Source organism: Pholis gunnellus, assembly GCF_910591455.1.
Source record: "Pholis gunnellus genome assembly, chromosome: 13".
Lineage (NCBI taxonomy): Eukaryota > Metazoa > Chordata > Actinopteri > Perciformes > Pholidae > Pholis > Pholis gunnellus.
The window spans coordinates 337,501-351,226 of NC_136540.1; the positions used below are offsets into that span (position 1 = coordinate 337,501).

Genomic DNA, 13,726 nt, shown 5'->3' on the forward strand with positions numbered 1-13,726 from the left:
GGCCTGATGGGAGTCCTGATGGGAGGCCTGATGGGAGGCCTGATGGGAGGCCTGGTGGGAGTCCTGATGGGAGTCCTGATGGGAGGCCTGATGGGAGGCCCGTGGCACCACTGGAGAAGCAGACGTAGGGGTCACCGTTGTTGCTGGTCTGGGGGATCCAGGGGGACCCAGACAGGCTGGACTCTGGGGGAGCCGGAGGGCTGTACAGGCTGAAGTCGGCCGGATCGAGGCCCAGAGACGAGAGCTGCTGCTGGGGAAGAGAGCGTCCAGAAGGGGAAGAGGACACCATGCTGGAAGACTCACCGGTCCTGCTCTGTACACCTGCTGCTGCTCACCTGGGGAACTTATACTCTATGCCCCGCCCACGGACGACCTGATTGGCTGTCTCTCTCTCACACACACACACATTCACATGCATAAGTATGTTTGTGTGTGGTGGGGGTTCATTTGAATAAGATGAATTCCTCCCCTCAGGCAGAAAAGAGCTTTCACTAGATATGTCTCCACACACACACACACACACACACACACACACACACACACACACACACACACAGACACACACACACACACACACACACACACACACACACACACACACACACACACACACACTCAGGACCTTTAAAGACGGAGAGGCTGATCTCTGCAGTAAATATGATTCATTTATTGAAACGCTGACGTTTCTTCATCAAAGTACTAACACCAGTGTAGAAATACTCTGTTACCAGTAAAAGTACAAAAGTATCTGCATCCAAATATACTGAGTACCAAAAGTAAAAGTACTCATTAAGCAGCATTTTATATATATAAATATAAATATACATGGAAAAGTACAATAAATAATAATAAAAAATCATATAATTCATTAATAAATAATTTAATATTTATATTAAATGATTGGATTAGTTTGGTTTGATTTAAAATAATGATATATATTTGTTTTAATAATCTGAGTAACTAAAGCTGTCAGATGAATGTAGTAAATGTATATAAAGTGTAATTTCATTGATGTTCAGAGTTCTTTTTTCACCTCACAGCTGATTTCACTTCAGTGTGTGTGTGTCTGTGTGTGTGTGTGTGTATATGTGTGTTTGTGGGTATCTGTGTGTGTTTGTCTGTCTGTGAGTCTGTGTGTGTGTGTGTGTGTGTGTGTGTATCTGTGTGTGTGTGTGTGTGTGTGTGTGTGTATCTGTGTCTGTGTCTCTGTGTGTGTGTGTGTGTGTGTGTGTGTGTGTGTATGTGTGTGTGATGACAGTTGGTGGTAGCAGCATAAATCTTCGCCCCGCGGTGCCTTCGAGGGCGACGCAGACAAAACAAAACACTCTGAAAACAGTCTGAACTACAACCGACTGATGACTGTGATGGGGGGGGGGGGGGGGGGGGGGGCAAAGTGACTTAATACTTTTGACATATGGAGTCCAGTTTAAGGTGATCAGCTGATTGATCACATGATGAGTCTCACTGTTGTAATGATGACATCACCGCTGACCTATGACGTCCAAGTATTTAATATAACTGATATAACTGTCTAATAAAAGAAGGTTGAATATCTTGATTCAGCTTCGAAGTATTGACTCAAATGTAGATCAAAGGTTCTCAATACGACATCCAGATCATTAATATTAGTAACTATCATCTACATAAACACATAGAGGAGTAATAAAGTCTCTGTGTTCACATAGCCGGCCGGCCGCGTACCATTTAGTTCATGTTAGTGCACGTGAGCGTGCCCGCTGGTTAGCTCTGCTCTCAACGGCGTCCGGACCGACCGCGTCATCGTAGCAGCACAGATCCTCCTGTTCCCCCTCAGATAAAGTCTGTTAGCTCTGTTAGCCCTGTTAGCTCGGTGAGCACTGTTAGCCCTGTTAGCTCGGTGAGCACTGTTAGCCCTGTTAGCTCGGTGAGCACTGTTAGCCCTGTTAGCTCGGTGAGCACTGTTAGCTGCTGTTAGCACTGTTAGCTCAGTGAGCACTGTTAGCTGTTAACGTTTAGCTGCTGGCCATTAAGATCACTTTACATTTCAGACAAAGTGATTAAATATACAAATATTGTAATTAAAAACATTTTTATTTATTTTGGAAGAACAGACGTCACATTATGAGAAATGTTTAAACCTGTTGAGTCTGACACATTCTTATTATTGTTAATGGATTAATGATGTTCATTATTAAACAAACTTAATAGATTGTAAATACATTTATTTAACTCAGCTTCATCCATAAACATGCATAGTTTGAATCTGGAATCTAGTTTCACACAAACATTAAAATCTAAAAACCTTTAAAGGTTTATTGTCTCAAACTCAAGAACAGAGACACAGAGATAGAAACTGTAGTTATTAAATCTTTAGAAATAAGCAAAATGAAGTAACGTGTGCAAAAATCAGACGTTTAATTCTGCCTGTTTGCCTCTGGTTTAGTTTTGTGGTCCGGTTTATCCACATGGTCCAGAGGGATCCGGTTGACCCCGTCAGGACCAGGTCTGTCTGCTCATGTGGTACCCGGCCGGGTCGGACAGCAGACACTGGTTCTGCTGGGAGGAGGTTCGGTTCTTGGCGTCGATGAGGAGCAGAGCGGACTGGGAGTAATGGGAGATGATGCTGCTCACTGATGGGAACAACTGGACCACAGAAAGGTTTGATTAGAGGAGGGAAGTACCTCTAGTAGTACCTCTAGTACACATGGGAGTACTTCCTTCTCATGCTCCTTTGTACTTCTACTCTAGTACATTTATCTGACAGCTTTAGTTATTTTATCATGAAAATATAAAAAATGTAAAAGTACATTGTGTACAACACTATCTATCAGTGTGGTATTAGTACTTTTACTGTGTAGTATTAGTACTAATCCAGCTGCACTTCCGCTCGTGTCCACTAGGGGCTCTGACACACACAGCTGCTGTCACTATAGTCAGTGTTGCAGCGCTGTGATTGGACGCTGGTCCCGGTGACCTCCGTGTTTTTACCTCCTGGGCTTTGAGTCCGGTTCCCAGCAGGAAGTTGTGGTCGTGCTGTCTGATCTGGATGTTGTAGACCTTGTCCTGGTAGAGGACCATCAGGGTGAAGGGCTGGTTGTTCTGCTGCCGGGTGCTGTCCCTCACCAGGTACGCTCCGTCCTCCATGAGACACACAACTACTCAGTACTACTCAGATACTGTGCTCATGTACTTGTACTAGTTTGTACTTGTTGTTGTTACCTTGTTGACTCGTTTCAGACACCCCTCGGCCTGACCGCGGGTCACTTTGCCCACATACCAGCGAGGGTCCAGCTCCTACACACATTATAAATACTTCACACTTATACCTGGTTCTTAAAGGTGCTATATCAATAACGTTATTAATATTATTACTGTTAAACAGAACAACAAACAAAGACGATGGCACCACCTGCTGTTCATAGTGAAGAACATCCACAGGAACAGCTGTTTTTCTGTACGAACCTCATTCTGAGCTTCATGTTAACTTACAGTTAATCTATGGGGCTTTTATTTTGAAAGGGTGGGACTGGGGGAGAGGAGACATATTCATAATGTTTGACTCAAACACTGAGGTTATTAAATGACAGGCTTCATCACAAGTATTCCAGTTCGGATTCACTCTGTGGGGCTTTTATTTTGAAATGGGAGGGGGGGGGGGGGGGGGAGTGAAAGGGAAAAGTCCTCTCAAAATCTGTAAGACCTGAATGACTGTATGAGAGAGAGACACACAGACGGACAGACAGGAGGTCTAACAATGACTGAACAACTTTGACTGAATATCTCCAAGTCATGTGTGTGTGTGTGTGTGTGTGTGTGTGTGTGTGTGTGTGTGTGTGTGTGTGTGTGTGTGTAGAGTGTGTGTGTGTGTGTGTGTGTGTGTGTGTAGAGTGTGTGTGTGTGTGTGTGTGTGTGTGTGTGTGTGTGTGTGTGTGTGTAACTGGTGTCCATGGTGAGGACACACCTGGTGTTAGAGGCAGACTGATTAAGAAATGTTTCAGTAAACAGTGATTTTGAACAACAAAAAGCAGGAGTCTGAGGGCCAACATATGGATATCATGAGAAAGATGAGACTCTGCTGAACGCGCTGATGTGGTTTTTATGTTTGTGGTGTTAATCATGTGAGCTCCAGAGCAATAAACACAGCTGGTACGTCTGCAGGTTTAACATGGAGTCTGATGGAGCAGCTGGTGGAGTTCATGTCGCTCTGCGGCTCTTTGAGCCAAATGTGTAAATCTGTTGGATTCCAACGACATCGGTCACATTTCCAAGCTTTTTGGCCAAAAATGGTGTATAAAGAGTAACAACTGTGGGAGCTGGAGCAATTCGTTTAGAAAAATCACAGAATATTTTGCTGCTCCGCTCCACTCTGACCGTGATGTCATCACTCTGACCATGATGTCATCACTCTAGCTCTTAACGAGCCGTGAAATACACACCCATTATAAAATCTGAACCCAAAATGTTCCTGAAACTTAATCTGTGACTTCATGAAAACTGTGCTAGCTATCAAAATGCCCATTCGGCTCAATAAAGTGCAGCGTTTTGTCTACGTTTTAAACTTGGAATCATGTTTCTACGTTAAAGTACGGCGACTCAACGTGGGCCCAAAGTTAAGTGTTTTTCTTCATGCCGAAACCCCATTCAAGTGAATGGAGACATTTTGCTCCGTTTTTGGGGATTTTCTGGAAAACCGCTGGGCGAATCTCTGAGAAAGGTCATTGCATACCATTCCCGATCAGGCCGCATGTTTTGATGTATTTTTTGCGCAGGTGTTGGCAACGCTGTATGAGGAGAAGTGCGGCAAACTTTCTGGATAAGTAAATATTATTATTAAGCCCGATGGATTATATTCAGTGTGCTTTGGCCACAAGGACAACATGAAATAAAGACAAACCAATATTTAACATATGAATTGAACACATGAACAAACCTTCATACACACATTTAAGGTTATAAAACATCTAAAGATAAAAGTCCTTTAGTCGTACCAGTCTAACAGCCAACAGGGGACCTCAGGCTGAGAGCAGGTTTATAAGGACGCAGTAATTCAGAGACGTGTGGGGGCATGAAGTGTTTTAAATGATTACTCGTAAAGTGTTAAAATCTAGTCATCTGAAGGTGAGGAAATAAAAAAGTGTGTTAGGGTAACTCAGAAGTTTATAAAAAATATTTAAAAAAAACTTGTGTTGCTATCTTTATGGGGACCAACAGTTTTAAACCGTCGTAGTGAGGACATGTCGGTGAGGGTCCTCCCATGACAAGACAGACAAACGTGTGTATTATGTGTGTAGGAGTGTGTGTATTGTTACCTGTGCGTTTGCTGTCGCAGGTGGAGAAGGACGAAACGACTGACGGTCCGATGCTACGAAGCTGCTCCTTTGTCCGGCCAGTGCTGCACACACACACACACACACACACACACACAGTCAGTACAGTTCTTACTGATGGTAATAAACTTGTTGCCGGATGCAGAGCGCCCTCTAGTGGTGGCACAAACAACATGGCCAGTTCTAAAAAATTTAAAAACAATAAATAAATAAAAATAAGAGGGTACTGAAATTTTACAAAAAATAACGTTTTAGAGATATAACAACATATTTATTCGGATTTGTGAACCAATAAGATGACAGAAATATATATTTTTAATCATTGTATTTACTCATGGCTGTAGAATAAACCACCATAAACCTTTATAAAAGGTGGAACTGTTCCTTTAATGTGTGAGTTCTTACCAGACTGCAGTTTGTGAGGCAGAGATCCTGCAGAGGGAACACTTGGAGGCAGACTGCTCAGAAACAAACAAAAGAAACAGATTAGTCATATTTATTATAGCCTCTGAGGTTTATAACTTCTATGAGGACGATGGTTTGATATCCATCTATTCTTATGTAAAGAGCAGCATTACATGAAAACAGATCACTTTATGCAGTGAATCTGAACTGTAAATACGGTTTTCTTGATACAGCAGTTGTAATTGTACTATTGCAAATAATATATTTGTAATAAAGGTGTTGAGTTGATGTTCTAACAAAGAGTAATTACAGGGAGGTGTTCCACAGGGCTCCGTTCTCTGACCGCTATTATTCCTCATTTATTTATTTTAATTACCAAATGTCTGTTTCCTGTTTTATTTTGTAAGTTCACACTTCCCCTTCCTGTGTCATGTCTGGTTTTACTTCTTGGTCTCTGTGAGAAATTAATAATAAAAAAAGAAATGCGTTAACGCGCGATAAAATAATTGTCGGCGTTAATTAATTAATGCGTTAACGCGATAATGATGCGTTAACTTGCTCAGCACTAATATATATATATATACCTAAAAAGACGGCAACAACAGAAACAGCTGATCAGCCATGTGAGGTACATATTCGCTATGTCAGAATTTATTCATTTGTTATTCATTTTATGTCAGTTGTTAAAACTGCAGTGGGCCCACAGTTGAACCCTGTGGTACTCCAGTACTGACTTTTTAAATATTGTTTTTCATAGTTATGTATGTTTTTTGTGCTGTTTCTTACTTCTTATGTCATCTATTTTTGTTTATATTGTAATTGCTTTTATTGTTTCTGTTTTTTACCATATAAAGTGTCTTTGAGTACCTTTTAAAGCACTATAGAAATACAATGTATTACTATTATTATTATTATTATACCTTTCTCCTTGATGTGAAGGGAGTCCAGGGTGTCCGGGGCGGGGGGGTAGACTTTTAGTTTGGAGGGGGAAGGTGTTGTGTTTAGGAGCTAAAAGAGAGAATAAGTATTTAAAGAACCACTGTCATATTTTTGGGATATTTAGTTTTTCTTCATGAAATTCCAAAACAAAAACAATAATCTCACCTTCACTTTGTGTTTGCTGATGAGAGAGAAGATAATAAAATAATCAGCTCATTCTGGACAAACTAACCATAACAATAACACTTAAAAACAAGCTTACCTCTCTCCTCACATCAAACCTGTGAAAACAAACACAACAATCTGATTATTATCATAAAGCTTTCATACGTTTGATCTTTATCCTGGAGAATGGGAATAAAAACATGAAGATGACACCAGTGGAAACAAATGTGTTCAAATACTGTGAGGTATTAAAGTGATATTTGAATTTAATTTATTTGATGAATGCCGACCTGTTGGCAGGAGGTCTGGAGGAGGAGTTGCTCCTGCTGACGGAGGTGGAGGACGGAGGGAGGACAGGTGGAGGTTTGGACCAGGTGGGAGGATCGGGGGAGTCGAGCTGAGGCCTGAACACATTAAACATATTCTATTATGACATTTGATTGGAATAATCAACCTGTAAATATATTTAATCCATAGTCTCTTTCCACTTCTTACTATAGGATCAGTCCATAACAACACCCTAATATTTTACGCAGTCATAACATATACATATTCATTTTATGTTCTCTGTAATATTGGGAAATTTTAATATTACATAGTTGGAGGCTTCAAATAAGCCCAGTTGGCGTTTTGCCTCTTCCTGCACTGGGATATTATTTATCTGTTATGTTTGTTTATTTCTATTTAATTGTTTAAATTGTGCAAAATAAAAAAAATAAACTATCTATTTATTTTACAACTTCATGACTTCATGCTATCACTGAATCGATGAATGAATGATTCGTTTTCATGCTCTGCTTGGAGAATGAACTCTTAATGTTTGATATTTGTTTTGTTTGTTCACCGCACATTTGGTATCGTTTAAATTATCTTGCTGTTACGCTTTTTGATAAATTTGTCTAATTTTGCTTATATTGTATAACGGTCTTTGAAAACAATAGTTATTCCTCATAAAGAATTTCCACTAATATAGTGTGGAAACCAAATGCTCAATGAATGAGACGTTTTGCATTTTTTCACCATGAAGTCTTAACTGTTATTACTTGTTTTGATCATGCTAATCATGCTATTTTTCCTAAACCTAACTAAGTGGTTTAGCCTAAAATGTTTCGCCATTAGCGTTGTTTTGTTGCCTAAACATAAACATAAGTGTTTCACGTGTCAGAAGTCTCGTGGTTTGGTTGAAGAAGCGCTAAAGACAAACAAGACAGTGTCATCTGCATACAGACAGATATTATAAGTGTTGGCGGTATTGGTTAATATTATATTGGTTAAATGTAAATAGTAGAGGACCCAGCACAGACCCCTGTGGTGCCCCTTTATTTATTCCACAGTGTGTCTTGACTTACCTACGAGAATGTGGGACGGGCTGTGAGAATAAAAACAGAAATAGAATTAAAACAGTAAAGATTAAAAGTATTTAAAGAAAGTTACAGGCAGGTTCTCAGCCTCCTGGTGCCACGAGAGGAGTTCCTCCGAGTTCTGGTCTTGGTTTTCTACATTTTTCATATAATCAGTTTGCCTGAAATTTCTGAATGTGAATTACTGAAGTAACATCCTCCGAGTCGGATAATTTGTTAGTATATTTACATGGATCCACCTGATGAATAAAGTTTGTTTAAAAAGAAAAACTCACCTTCTCCACTGAGTTGTGATGAGATTCTGTGGATCAGAGAGAAAACATCACATTAATACATTTATACTCATTATAGATTAACAATACATCCCATTTAATCTAATAACATCTTTTTTGTTGGTTTGTTCCATTATTGTGTTGTTGTTTTTTCAGAGAAGCCGCTGCTGCCAGAAGAGTTATGAAGAAAGAAACAGTCAAATCAATGACTGTTTGATTTTTTAACCGAAATGAAGTGAAACCAGGGTCACCTCTGACGGGGGACGGGTTGGATCCTGAATCTCGGCCCGGTTTGTTGCTACGAAAGATCTGCGGCGGCCCCGGAGGAACTGAACACAGAATCAGAGCGTCTCCATCAGTGTGATACTGATCTGTGATCAGTGAACCAGGATGGACAGATGATGATGTCACATGAATGATAAACTAACGTGGACTCACATTTCCCTCCCCGACAGTTTGGGGATTGGTCTCTCCTGGAGGAGGAGGAGGACTCTGCTGGCTGCACACACACACACACACACACACACACACACACACACACAGGCAGAGGTTTAGCTAACTGAAGTGGTTTTAACAGTTTAAAACTAATGTTTTTATGAGACTCACCATCCGGGCAGACGGTGCAGACGGTGCAGACAGGGTGGAGGATGGGGGGCGGGGACTCACAACAGGGGGCAGGCCTCTGGATGTCACATGGCTGTCTACATACACACACACACATATATAGTTATTAGCCAGTGTATGAACAACAGTTTACTGGTTTAATGTGACGGATCCATCGTGTTTGTCTCTGTGAGCTGCAGCTGTCCAGACTGAAACACCAGCAGCAGTTTAGAGTCACCAGTTCACCTGAGCGGCATGTAACACAGCGTTAACGACACATTGAGGGAAAAACAATGTGAGATTCTGAGAACAACGACCTGAAGTAGACTCAAAATACTACGTCAAGTACTCCGTGGTGCTTTCAAGTGCTGGTGGATGGATGACTGTGTTGTGTTCATGTACAGTAGTAAACTGAGGCTATGTGGTCTACCGATGTAGTCGCCGTCTGCGATGGGCTGGGTGGGGGGCAGCATGTGGACCTGGTCCTCTGGACGTTCAGTGGGGGGGGGCTCGTAGTCGTTGGCCCCGTCCTGGTCTTCGTTTGGGGACTCGTAGTCTCCGCCGCTGCCCTCTTCATCACCGCTGAACGGACTCTCATAGTCATCGTCAACCTCTTCATCATCCTGACGGAGAGGTGGAGGAAGTATTTAGGTCCTCACAGTAAAAGTACTACTAACACACTGTAAAATACTGTTACAGTAAAAGTACTACTACCACACTGTAAAATACTCTGTCATGGGAAAAGTAATAAGACCACAAAGTAAAAATGTTCCTTCAGTAGAAGTACGTCAGAAGTATTATCAGTCAAATGTAGTTAACGTATTCAAACTGTGGCTGTTGTACTATTACATAGATTATGAATAATAATCAAGCATTAACTATTTAAATAAATAAGGAACAATCAGGTTTATTTCTGGACTTCTTTAAAAGTGAGAATATGAGGAATATGAATCCATAGTTTCATATTTATAGCTTATTTATAAAATAATGTTTCATAAAATCTCAATCTGTAAAGTAAATAAAATGAAAATAAAGACTCACAAACTCGTCTTCATCCCAACCCTGCGCGTCATCAGCCGCTTCTGCAGAGACGCACAAAGAGAAATCACTTCAATTATAAATTAAATAAAAAAATAAATTAATAAAACGAAGAAAATAATTCATAAGGAAGTACATGAAGGTATGCAGTACATGTACACATAGTACCTTCAACCAGTGTTGTACTTAAACTGATACTGCAGTACTGTCATAATACTGTCATATACCATCTACACCAGAATATACATTATATATGTATAAATATATACAAAGTAATAATAAAACAATTTAACAGATTAAAGTATATAATTAATATCTTCAATAACATGAGAATGAATGAAAGTTAAGTTCTTACGTGGTTCATATTTGGGTGTTGATCTGTGATGGAAAGAAAAATGATGATTATTATTATTATTATTATTATTATTATTATTATTATTATTATTATTGTTATTATTATTTCCCATCATGAATTACAAAGTGTGTTTGAAACTGTGTAACTGAATAATATTATCAGTAATAATCTTTGAAAACACGGTAATGTTAACAAAAGTAAACTTTCTGCTATTTATATTTTAATATTTCCATAATATCTCTGAACTTCTGGTACAGTTTATTAACAACTTAAAGTTCTTAAAGTACTAGATTCTAGTACATCCAGACCAGACAGAGAACACTGTTCATATTTAATCTATTTATATACAAGACGATGAATTCTCTGCTCTACGAAATGTAAATCAGTGAAAACTGAACATTTAATTTACAATAATAAAGTATTCTTACTTTTTACTAAACAGGCCTCTTCTCTCCTCCTTCTTGCTGATTTCAATGCTGAACTTTGAGATCATCCTGACGCATAAAGGTTATTTAAAGAGACAAATAAAGGTTATTTAAAGAGACAAATAAAGGTTATTTAAACCAGGAGACAACCTCCGGTTCTCTAAAGTTCTTCAGAGCTTCATGTGTTAAAGCTGCATTCTCTCTAGTGTCCACCAGGGGGCGACTCCTCTGGTTGTATAGAAGTCTATGAGAAAATGACTCTACTTCTCTCTTGATTTATTACCTCAGTAAACATTGTAAACATGAGTTTATGGTCTCAATCTCTAGTTTCAAGTCTTCTTCAATACAGCATGATGTTCATTTAGTAAATGATGGTCCATTTAGAGTCACACAGACCATAAAGCAGGGGATGCTTTAGGGGCGGGGCTACACAGTGATTGACAGGTCTTTACGTCACTCCTCCTCAGTCCATATATGGTCACTTCCTGTTCACTGGTTGCAAAAAAACAAGATGGCGACGGCCAAAATGCTGAACTCCATAAACTCATGTTTACAATGTTTACTGAGGTAATAAATCAAGAGAGAAGTAGAGTCATTTTCTCATAGACTTCTATACAACCAGAGGAGTCGCCCCCTGGTGGACACTAGAGAGAATGCAGCACATCGGCTGCAGGTTCTCCTCTGGTTTAATGAAGAAGCTCGTTCTTGATGATGTAATAATAAATAATCAATCAATGATGAAGACTCAACGATCAGCTGATCAGGACTCACGGAGCGTGAAGTTTAGGGAACTTCTGAAGGTCGTTATCACTCAGATTCTAGAAGACGAGAGAAAAGTGATTCATCACATTTTATGATCTTTACCTCCTTTCTCCTTCTCTATCTCCTCCTCTACCTCCTAGTGTCCTTCCCTATATCCTTCTGTCATTCCCTTTCTCCTCCTCTATCTCCTCCTGTCCTTCCCTATATCCTTCTGTCATTCCCTTTCTCCTTCTCTACCTCCTATCTCCTCCTCTCCTTCTCTATCTCCTCCTCTACCTCCTTCTGTCCTTCCCTTTCTCCTTCTCTACCTCCTCTATCTCCTACTCTCCTTCTCTATCTCCTCCTCCTCTCCTTCCCTATATCCTTCTTTCCTTCCCTTTCTCCTCCTCCTTCACAGTTTCTTCATATTTCAGATGAACTCACCACAAATCTGGCTCCACTGATGTTGTTCTTCAGAACCACTTTATCACAACCGGAGAGATTCATCTAGAACACAAAGATCAAAGGACGACGAGGTTCTTCTGTTTATTCATTAACACTCTAGAACTGATAGGAGTACTACTGATAGGAGTACTAGCACTGATAGGAGTACTAGCACTGATAGGAGTACTAGCACTGATAGGAGTACTAGCACTGATAGGAGTACTACTGATAGGAGTACTAGCACTGATAAGAGTACTAGCACTGATAGGAGTACTAGCACTGATAGGAGTACTAGCACTGATAGGAGTACTACTGATAGGAGTACTAGCACTGATAAGAGTACTAGTACTGATAGGAGTACTAGCACTGATAGGAGTACTAGTACTGATAGGAGTACTACTGATAGGAGTACTAGCACTGATAGGAGTACTACTGATAGGAGTACTAGCACTGATAGGAGTACTAGTACTGATAGGAGTACTACTGATAGGAGTACTAGCACTGATAGGAGTACTAGAACTGATAGTACTACTGATAGGAGTACTACTGATAGGAGTACTAGTACTGATAGGAGTACTAGAACTGATAGGAGTACTACTGATAGGAGTACTAGTACTGATAGGAGTACTAGTACTGATAGGAGTACTAGCACTGATAGGAGTACTACTGATAGGAGTACTAGAACTGATAGGAGTACTACTGATAGGAGTACTAGCACTGATAAGAGTACTAGTACTGATAGGAGTACTAGTACTGATAGGAGTACTAGTACTGATAGGAGTACTACTGATAGGAGTACTAGCACTGATAGGAGTACTACTGATAGGAGTACTACTGATAGGAGTACTAGTACTGATAGGAGTACTACTGATAGGAGTACTAGCACTGATAGGAGTACTACTGATAGGAGTACTACTGATAGGAGTACTAGTACTGATAGGAGTACTACTGATAGGAGTACTAGCACTGATAGGAGTACTACTGATAGGAGTACTACTGATAGGAGTACTAGTACTGATAGGAGTACTACTGATAGGAGTACTAGCACTGATAGGAGTACTACTGATAGGAGTACTACTGATAGGAGTACTAGTACTGATAGGAGTACTACTGATAGGAGTACTAGCACTGATAGGAGTACTACTGATAGGAGTACTACTGATAGGAGTACTAGTACTGATAGGAGTACTACTGATAGGAGTACTAGCACTGATAGGAGTACTACTGATAGGAGTACTACTGATAGGAGTACTAGAACTGATAGGAGTACTAGTACTGATAGGAGTACTACTGATAGGAGTACTAGCACTGATGATGCTTCTCACCCTCTTCAGGTACTCGGCGAGCTGCTGGGGGCTCCACCCCGTCACCTCGGTCCTGGACGGCACTCGGTCGGAGCTCATCCTGATCCTGGGTCTTCCTCAAAGACCTGATCCAGCTGAGACCAAAACCAGAGACCCTTTAACGAGAGGAGACCAGCATCCGAGTTTTAAAATCTTCTTCTTCTTCAGCTGAACGTTCGCTCGAGTCCTCGACGCTCCGGTTTCTCAGAAATCTTTAAAAAAAGACTCGGCAGGAAACAAGAACGTAAGCGAAGCTTCAGTTCCTCAAATCAACGGAGAAGAAGAAGACATGTCGCCAAGGAACCAAAATGGCTTCCTTCTTCCTCTCT

General features: G+C 40.5%; 2 protein-coding genes across 2 annotated transcripts in view; both read right to left on the reverse strand.

Annotated features, from left to right (window-relative positions):
• The window catches only part of foxi3a (forkhead box I3a), a gene marked incomplete at both ends in the record, with an annotated part of 1,515 nt that extends 1,226 nt beyond the window's left edge, over positions 1 to 289 (reverse strand). The window contains one exon of the mRNA XM_079171833.1: positions 1 to 289. This exon is cut by the window's left edge and continues 372 nt beyond it. Coding sequence (XP_079027959.1) covers positions 1 to 289 — 289 coding nt within the window.
• Positions 290 to 2,184: 1,895 nt separating this feature from the next.
• Positions 2,185 to 13,708, reverse strand: lcp2a (lymphocyte cytosolic protein 2a). The gene is made up of 21 exons (XM_079171632.1): positions 13,380 to 13,708; positions 12,055 to 12,117; positions 11,641 to 11,687; positions 10,873 to 10,938; positions 10,445 to 10,467; positions 10,093 to 10,133; positions 9,482 to 9,674; positions 9,055 to 9,149; positions 8,887 to 8,947; positions 8,700 to 8,777; positions 8,452 to 8,477; positions 8,165 to 8,184; positions 7,106 to 7,219; positions 6,913 to 6,931; positions 6,816 to 6,831; positions 6,632 to 6,719; positions 5,712 to 5,764; positions 5,289 to 5,371; positions 3,199 to 3,273; positions 2,968 to 3,117; positions 2,185 to 2,622 (listed from the first exon to the last, which is right to left on the reverse strand). The coding sequence occupies exons 1-21, from the start codon at positions 13,455 to 13,457 to the stop codon at positions 2,473 to 2,475; spliced, it is 1,539 nt and encodes a 512-aa protein (XP_079027758.1). The 5' UTR covers positions 13,458 to 13,708; the 3' UTR covers positions 2,185 to 2,472.
• Between the last annotated feature and the right edge of the window lie 18 nt (positions 13,709 to 13,726).

Coding starts and splice junctions, on each gene's coding strand:
- lcp2a (XM_079171632.1), bottom strand. CDS start 13,457: ATGAGCTCCGACCGAGTGCCGTCCAGGACCGAGGTGACGGGGTGGAGC. Junction 11,688..12,054: donor TCAGTGGAGCCAGATTTGTG/GTGAGTTCATCT, acceptor CTCGTCTTCTAG/AATCTGAGTGATAACGACCT. Junction 2,623..2,967: donor CCGGACTCAAAGCCCAGGAG/GTAAAAACACGG, acceptor TCTGTGGTCCAG/TTGTTCCCATCAGTGAGCAG.